Raw genomic sequence first — 9,369 nt, forward strand, 5'->3', positions numbered from 1 at the left:
AGAGCAAGGCAGAATAAGCATGCAGGAACTGGGAATTCCATAGGAACTGAAAAAAAGGAAATACTCAGGAAAAAATTGGATTTGGTGAATGAAAAAAAGTGTAATTTCAAGAAAATAGCTACATTGCTCAAGCACAGTACAGCCACCAAAATGTAAAGATCGTAATAATTGGAGTTATGTTTTATCTCAGTTAGGAAACTCATATGATTCAGGAAGGTAGGAATCCCAACATGTAGGACGTCAGATTCTTAAAGTAGAGAGCAGGTTTATAGAAGTGCATGGTTGGATGGGACTAAGAATTGTGGTATGAAAACAGTATTTTTGTTTGTTGGTTTGCTTGATTTAAGTCTGATGTTAACAAAAAGTTTGGGGTTTATCCAGGGTGGTGAGGGTTGAGATATGTTGATTTAGCTGATGTGACAAATATGTCAATTTTTTTTATAGAGGAAGGGAGAGGAAGGGAAAGGGAGGGGCATAGGGAGAATCTTAATCAGGCTCCATGGCCAGCGTGGAGATGGACTCAGGGCTCAAACTTACAACCCTGAGATCATGACCTGAGCTGACCTGAGCTGATATCAAGAGCCGGACACTTAACCGACTGAGCCCCAGATTTGTAAAATATTCTTAGTTGGAGAAGAATGAGGTTCTAGAGGGAAGTAACAGTAATAACTATCAACTCTGCTTCTTGATATACTGCAGGCAGAGGAGATGGAAAATGACAACAGCACAATAGTGAAAGAATTCATCCTTCTTGGTCTGACACAGTCTCGAGATATTCAGCTCCTGGTCTTTGTGCTAATTTTAATTTTCTATCTCATCATCCTTCCTGGAAATTTCCTCATCATCCTCACCATCAGATCAGACCCTGGGCTCACAGCTCCCCTCTACTTCTTTCTGGGTAACTTGGCCTTCCTGGATGCATCCTATTCCTTCATTGTAGCTCCTAGGATGCTGGTGGACTTTGTTTCTGAGAAAAAAGTAATCTCCTACAGGGGTTGCATCACTCAGCTCTTTTTCTTGCACTTCCTTGGAGGAGGGGAAGGATTACTCCTTGTTGTGATGGCCTTTGACTGCTACATTGCTATCTGTCGGCCTTTACACTATTCAACTGTCATGAACCCTAGAGCCTGCTATGCCTTGCTGTTGGCTCTGTGGCTTGGAGGCTTCATCCACTCCATTATGCAGGTGGCCCTCATCCTCCGCTTGCCCTTCTGTGGCCCAAACCAACTGGATAACGTCTTCTGTGATGTGCCACAAGTCATCAAGCTGGCCTGCACAGACACTTTTGTGGTGGAACTTCTGATGGTCTTCAACAGTGGTCTGATGACCCTCCTCTGCTTCCTGGGCCTTCTGGCCTCCTATGCAGTCATCCTTTGCCGTGTACGTGGGTCTTCTTCTGAGGGGAAGAGCAAGGCCGTTTCCACATGCACCACCCATATTATTGTTATATTTCTCATGTTTGGGCCTGGCATCTTCATCTATACTCGCCCCTTCAGAGCCTTCCCAGCTGACAAGGTGGTTTCTCTTTTTCACACAGTGATCTTTCCTTTGTTGAATCCTGTGATTTATACCCTTCGCAACCAGGAAGTAAAAGCTTCTATGAGGAGGCTGTTTAATCAGCACATAGCCTAATGAAAGGGAAAAAAAAGAAAAAAATCAAGACCAGAGAATTTTATCTGAAATTAATTTATCCATTTCTAAATACTGCATTTATTGAGTATTTTCATGAGATCTATTTTAGTCACTGGGAGAAAGAGGTATTAATTAGACAGGTAAAGTTACTGCTGTCCTAAAGGTACAATCTAGTGGGAATAGACAGCCATTAAAGATAGAAAATGAATGGAATTGTTTCAGGAAGAGATATAGAAACTAGAGGAAAGCAAAAGTATAGACAGATATATAGATAAGAGCTAGAGAGTGTGGGGTGAGGGCAATAAGTTTACTTTCCGTCTTTAACAGATAAACTAAACAACCATGCAACCATCTGGACGCAGAGCATTCTAGACAGAGGGAACAGGCAGTGCAAAAACCTGAAGATAGTAATTAACTTGGTATATTTGAAGAATAAAACAAAGTTCAAAGTGACTGAGGTATAATAAGTGAATATGAAAAAGAATAGAGTTGAATATACCAGGTAGTCCAAAACACATATGAGTCTATGAAGTGAATATAAGAGTTTGATTTTTTTATAATTATAATATGAAACCATCCTAAGGCTTTATGCAGCAGAATGATTTCTCACATGCAGTTTATAAATGTCTTAGGGCTGTAAACTCAAGATTTTGTGCAGATATCAAGAGGTTAAAAATTATCATTAAGAGGGAAATATTAAATATTATATTTTGAAAGAAATTAGCTGCCATTTTTCCCATAATTAGATGAAGGCCAAAAAACCCCTGGCTATTTTCCTTAAAAAAATATTTTTTGAGTATAACTGACACATAATGTTAAATTAGTTTTAGGTGTACAAAACAGTGATTTTAACATCTCTATATGTTATACTATGCTCAAAAGAAGTGTAGCTACTCTTTCATCACCCAACACTATTACAGTACCATTGACTATGTCCCTATGTTGTATCTTTTACTCCCTTGACTTACTCTTCCATAATTGGAAGCCCATATCTCCCACGCCCTTCACCTATTTTCCCCATCCTGCCACTGGCCTCCCCTCTGGCAACCATAGGTTTGTTTGTGTATTTATAGGTCTGATTCTGTTTTTGTACCTTTGTTTATTATTCATTTGCTTTATTTAGTTCCATATAGAAAGGAAATCATATGGCATTTGTCTTTCTCTGACTTTTTTTTTACTTAAGTATTTATTTAAATTCCAGTTAGTTAACATACAGTGTAATGTCATAACTTCAGATGTACAATATAGTGATTTAATACTTCCATAAAAGACCCATGCTCACCACAACAAGTGCTCTCCTTAATCCTTATCATCTATTTAACCCATCCTTCTATCCACCTCCCTTTTGGTAATCAGCAGTTTTTCTCTATAGTCTGTTTCTTGGTTTGCTTTTGGTTTCTTGGTTCTCTCTCTCTCTTTTTTTTTTCCTTTCCTTGTTTTATTAAATTTCACATATGAGTGAATTAACATGGTATTTGTCTTTCTCTGACTTATTTATCCAGAGAATACAAAAATACTAATTCAAAAGGTTACATGCACCCAATGTTTATAGCAAAATTGTTGTCAATAGCCAAATTATGGAAAAAGTCCAAGTGTCCATCAACTGATTTCCTTTTGCAATGACATGGATAGACCTTGAATGTATTATGCTAAGCAAATAAGTCTGTTTCACTTAGCATAATACACTCTAGGTCCATCCATGTTGTCACAATGGCAAGGTCTTATCCTTCTTTATGGCTGTGTAATATACCATTGTATATAACTACACTACATCTTCATACATTCATCTATTGATGGGCACTTGGGGTGGGTTCCATATTTTAGCTATTGTAAATAATGCTACAATAAACATAGCGGGTACATATTTTTCAGACTGGAGTTTTATTTCTTTGGGTTAAATACTCAGTAGTAGAATTACTGGATCATATGGTAATTCTATTTTTAAATTTTTAAGGGACCTACACAGTGTTTTCCAACAGTGCATAGGGTTCCTTTTTCTCCACATCTTCACTTAAACTTATTTCCTTTCATTTTCATTCTAGCCATTTTGACATGTATGAGGTGATTGTGGTTTTGATTTGCACTTCTTTGGTGGGAGGGTGACGTTGAGCATCTCATGTGGTCTGTTGGCCATCTGTCTTCTTTGGGAAAATGTCTATTTAAGTCTCTGCACACATTTTTAATTGGATTACTGGGGGGCTTTTTTGGTATTTGAGTTGAATATTTCTTTTATATCTTGGACACTAATTCCTTATCAGATATATCATTTGCAAATATCTTCTCCCATTTAGTAGGTTGCTTTTTTTTGTTGATGGTTTCCTTCACTGTGCAGAAGCTTTTTATTTTGATGTAGTCCCAATAGTTGATGTGTGCTTTTGTTTCCTTTGCTTAGGGAGATGTACCTAGAAAAATGTTGCTACAGCCAATGTCAAAGATATTACTGCCTATGTTCTTTTCTAGGAGTTTTATGGTTTCATCTCACATTTAGGTCTTTAATACATTTTGATCTTATTTTTGCTTATGGTGTAAGAAAGTGATCCAGTTTCATTCTTTTGCATGTAGCTGTTCAATTTTCCCATCACCATTTGTTGAAGAGACTATCTTTTCTTCATTGTATATTCTTGCCTCCTTTGTCATAGAGTAATTGACCATGTAAGCGTGGCTATATTTCTGTGTTTTCTATCCTGTCCTATTAATCTATATGTCCCTTTTGTGGCACTACCATTCTGTTGATGACCACTTTGTAGTATATTTTCTTTATTCTTCACTTTAAATACTGCTTTAGTATTGAAATACCGGTTATTTAGGTTCTTAGGTGCTTTAACCTAAGATAACCTAAATACTGGTTATTTGGGTTCTTAGGTGCTTTCATACAAATTTTAGTATTATTTGTTCTCATTCTTTAAAAAGTGATGGTATTTTGATAGGAATTGCATGGAATCTGTAGATTGTATTGGATACTATGGACATTGTAACAACATGAATTCTTCCAATCCATGGGCATGGTATACTTTTCATGTGTTTATCTTCAAACTCTTCATCAGTATTTTATAGTTTTCAAAGTACAGTTCTTTCGCCTCCTTAAGTTTGTCGCTAGGGATTTATTCCTTTTGCTGCAACTGTAAATAGAATTATTTTCATAATTTCTCTTTCTGCTATGCCATTATTAGTGTACAGAAACACAAGCAATTTCTGTGTATTAATCTTATATACCACAACTTATCAGTTCCAGTAATTTTTTTGGTGGAGTCTTCAGGGTTCTTTTTTTTTAATGTATAGTATCATGTCATGTGCAAATAGTGGCAGTTTAACTTCTTCCTACCAGTATGAATGACTTTTTTCCCCCTCTCTTATTGCTGTGGCTAGGACTTCCAGTACTATGTTAAATAAAAGTGGTGATAATGGTATCTTTCTCTTTTCTTCTTCCGAGACCTCTATAATGTGAATGTTTGTTTCCTTGGTGTTGTTCAAAAGATCCCTCAACCTATACTCATTTTATTTTTAAAAATTCTTTTCCACTGTTCACCCTGGGTGCTTTCTGTTACCTTGTCTTCCAGATCACTGATCTGTACTTCTGCATCCACTAATGTTTTGCTCATTCTCCCTAGTGTTTTTATTTCAGTTATTGTGTTCTTCAACTCTGACTGGTTCCTTTCTATAGTTTCTTTTTGTTGAACATCTCACTGAGTTCTTCCACTCAGCCTAGTGAGCATCTTTAAGATCATAACTTTAAACTCTCATTAGGCATATTGTTTACCTGCTTGTCACTTAGTTATTTTTGAGTTTTTTTCTCTAATTTTTTTCTTTTAGAGCTTATTTCTGTCTCCCCATTTTGCTTGACTTTCTATGTTTGTTTCTATGGATTAGGTAGAACTACCAGATTTTTCAATCTTGAAGGATGGTCTTATGTATGGTTGTACCCTATGCAGATTGTGTATCTATGGTGATTTTCACTGGATGGCAGGAACTGTGGCTGGTGTGGGCTGGGGGGCTTTGGGGCACACTGTGCTGGGTCTGCCCTGGTGGGATGTACAGAGTTGAAGTGGGCTTGGGCTGAAGTGGCCCTGAGACTCTCCACAGAGTTGGTGCCATGGAAGAACAGCAGAAGCTGAAGGTGGTGAAAACTGAGGGGTATCAGGGCTCTCTATGTACTATAAGCCCTGGGAAGACAATTAAAGCTGAAGTAGGTGCAGGTCAGTATTAACAGTAGCTGGGCTCTCCACACAGCAGATGCTTTGGCAGGACAGTTAAAACTGAAGTGGGTATAGGCTGGGTGGTTGGGGGTTAGGGGTTCTGTGGTTATAAACACAAAGGACACCCTGGTAGGACAGCTTAAGCTGAGGTGGGTGCAAGCCAGGGAGTCCTAGGGCTCTATGTGCAGAAGGCACCCTGACAGGATAGCTGGAATTAAAGTGAGTGTGAGCTATGGTGTCCTGGGGTGCTCTGTGCTCTCTAGCAGAGCAGCCAGAGCTAAGGCAGTGTGCAGGCTCAGAGGTCCTGGAGCTCTCTATGTAGATGACGATATGGCAGACAGTTGAAGTGGGCATAAGTCTGGAGACCCCAGAGTTCTCCATGCAGAGGGTGCCCTGGCAGGATTACTAAGCTGAAGTAGACATGGGCTGCTATGGTCCCTGGGCTCTCCACACAGAAGATGCCCTGCCAGGACAGCTGAAAATGAAGTGGGTGCAAGTGGGGTGTCCTGGTGCTCTATGCACATAGGGCACCTTGACAGGATAGCTGAAGCTGAAGGGAGTGTAAACTAAAATATTCCAGGACTCTCTACACAAAAGTGCCCCAGTGGAAGGGCTGGAGCCAAGGTGGGGTGCAGCCTGGGGGTCCTGCAGCACTCTGCACTGGCAGGGCAGCTACAGCTGGAATGGGTGTGGGCCAGTGTGTTCCCTGGGTTTCTCAAAGTGTACCCTGAAAGGACAGTTGAAGATGAAGTCTGTGTGAGCCAGGGTGCCCTGGTGGGGTGGCTGGAACTGATGTAGGCACAAGGTGGGGAACCTGGGGTACTCTTCACAGGAGAACCTTGGTAGGGCCACTGGAGCCAAAGTGGGCATCATCAGTTGGGAGGTCCTGGAGCATTCTGCACCAGGGATGCCCTAGCAAGCTGTCTGAAGTCAATGTGGTGTGGGGATGGAGTGTTCCAGGGTGATTTGCCCCTGTGTCAACTTTGCCCCTGTGTCACCTTGGCGCAAGACCTGGAGCTGTAGTGAGTGTTGATCAGGGGTGTCAGTGTGTATTAACCAGTGTGGGACAGTTGGGGATGGTATGGGCTAGGGGACTCAGTGCTTGCTAAGTGCTTAGGATACTTAGACCCAGCTCCAGTTCAGATTATTAAGGTAGAGGCAGCATGTAGATGAAGGTTCTCACTAGCTCTTCTGACTTACAGAGAGTTCCAGCAACCTTCTCTCCCCACCCCCAACCCTGCTCTTTGGTGGAGTTCTAGGGCTAGGTTTTTAATATGCCAGTTGTGTTTAAACTGAGCTTCTATCCTGTGTCCCTAAATGTCCATGGCTGGCATGGGCTAGGAGACCTGGGGCCGCTGGAGGGGGAGTGTAAACCATGGAACTCACCAGATCTCCAATCCTGAGAGATAGCCATCAGTGCCTCTGGCCATTTGGCAGAATTCCAGGGTTGGATCTTTTATATACTAGTTGTTCTTTCAAATCACCCATTTTTTTCTGTGCTCCAGGGCAGAAGAATCTGTTCAGAGTCCCTCCGTATTATCCTTCCCACTGTAGTTCACAGTTTTAGGGATGTGCATTCCCTTCATTACCCTATCTATCTCTTCTGCCATTTTATTTTGCCGCCCTCTCTTTTGTGCAAAAGCTGTTCAGTCAGCCCCCAGTTCTTTGGGAGAAACTGTTCTGTAGTTAAATGTAAATTTGGTGTGTTTATGAAGGTGAGTTCAATGTCTTCCTATATGGCCGTCTTGGATCAGAATCCCCCAAAGCCGGTAATTTTCACATGAAAAGGTCATGGAAACATTTTTTTTAATGACTCCTAGCTGTTTGTTGATCTCATCCCAGTTGATTTCATACTGAGTATAATAATTCTTTGGTGGGCCAGTCATGACTCTATTGCAGATAGCAGAAACTATCCTAGTTATTTTAAACACCCTGGGACAGCCAATGAAAAGATTACTTCAGACACCTTAGTAGGATAAAGGAGAGGACCTTGAGACCAGACGCTCTAGTGTCCAAAGGCCCTGAGCTAAGCTTTGTCTCCACTTTTATTGTGTTTTACCAATGCACCAAGCACAAGCACAAAACTAGGAGTGTATAGCTTTAATGATCAGGACAGTAATATATGGGAGCAACTTTGTGATAGGGGCAAGCAGTGCTCGTGAAGTGAAGTATGTGACCATCAGAGGTGCCTGTTTTTCTTCAAAATATAAACATTTACTACCTAGATAAGAACCTTGAATCTGGCTGGTTTCAGCCAAGAAACTTCAAAGGAGGCCCAGAATTCTGGGCCTTCCTCCTTTGCTTTACAATTAGTCTCATCCAGGGAGTCATATGCAAGTCAGATTTTATCTATCCAGATATGAATCCCCACATTTCCCCCTTTTCTTTTATTAATCCAGCCAAGTTCTTGTTGCATCTGTGCCAGGTATAGCTCTTAGGATTCTCCAGCTCTGGAAAGTGCCTTTATTCCCATTTTGCAGACTATGAAAGAAAAAACAAACAAACAAATGAGCAAAAGTATAGACAGGCTGATGAGTCCCTATTTAGTGGGAGAAAACCAACTAATGGGGTTTAACCATTGTAAATGATCCAAAAGGATATTACAGGTATTTTGGTCATATTCATGTTTTTTTTTCTTTTTTAAAATTTTAATTCCAGTATAATCAACATAGTTAACATAAGGTAACGTTACATTAACTTCAGGTATACAATATAATAATACAATTCTATACATTACTTAGTGCTCATAGTGATAAGTGTACTCGTAATCACCTTCACCTATTTTACCCATCCCACCACCCACCTCCCATTTGGTAATCATCAGTTTATTCCTTTTAGTTAAGAATCTGTTTTTTTGGTTTGTCTCTTTTTGTTCACTTATTTTGTTTTTTAAATTCCAAATATGATTGAATTTATATAATATTTGTCTTTCTCTGACTTAATTCACTTAGCATTACACTCTGTAGTTCCATCCATCTTGTTGCAAATGGCAAGATTTCATTCATTTTTATGGCTAATATTCCTGTGTGTGTGTGTGTGTGTGTGTGCGCGCATGCACATGTGAGCATGCATATGGTGGGTATGTGTATGACTTCTTTATCCATTCACTTACTGATGGATATAGGATCCTTCCTAATGTGACTATTGGAAATAATGCTGCTATAAACATAGGGGTGCATATCTTTTCAAATTAGTGGTTTTGTATTCTTTGGGTAAATCAGTAGTGTGATTACTGGATCATATGATAGTTCTATTTTTTTTTTAATCTTTCGAGGAAACTCTATACTGTTTTCCACAGTGGCTATAACTGTTTACATTCCCACCAACAGTTCATGAAGGTTTCCTTTTCTACACATCCTTGCTCTTCTTGTTTCTTTTTTTTTTTTTTTAATTTTTAGCTGTTCTGCCAGGTGTGAGGTAAAATATCATTGTGATTTTAATTTGCATTTCCCCGATGATAAGTGGTGTTGAACATTTTTTCATGTATCTGTTGGCCTTCTGTATATCCTATTTGGAGAACTGTCTGTTCATGTCATCTGCCCAT

General features: G+C 39.7%; 1 protein-coding gene across 1 annotated transcript; it reads left to right on the forward strand.

Annotated features, from left to right (window-relative positions):
• The first annotated feature begins 591 nt into the window (after positions 1–591).
• Positions 592–1,632, forward strand: LOC125104942 (olfactory receptor 4N2). Its single transcript, XM_047737878.1, has one exon. The coding sequence runs from the start codon at positions 709–711 to the stop codon at positions 1,630–1,632; it is 924 nt and encodes a 307-aa protein (XP_047593834.1). The 5' UTR covers positions 592–708.
• The last annotated feature ends 7,737 nt before the right edge of the window (positions 1,633–9,369 follow it).

This window comes from Lutra lutra, chromosome 7 (assembly GCF_902655055.1).
Source record: "Lutra lutra chromosome 7, mLutLut1.2, whole genome shotgun sequence".
NCBI lineage: Eukaryota > Metazoa > Chordata > Mammalia > Carnivora > Mustelidae > Lutra > Lutra lutra.

What these genes read in the sequence shown, in the direction of transcription:
- LOC125104942 (XM_047737878.1), top strand. Translation starts at nt 709, where the DNA reads ATGGAAAATGACAACAGCACAATAGTGAAAGAATTCATCCTTCTTGGT.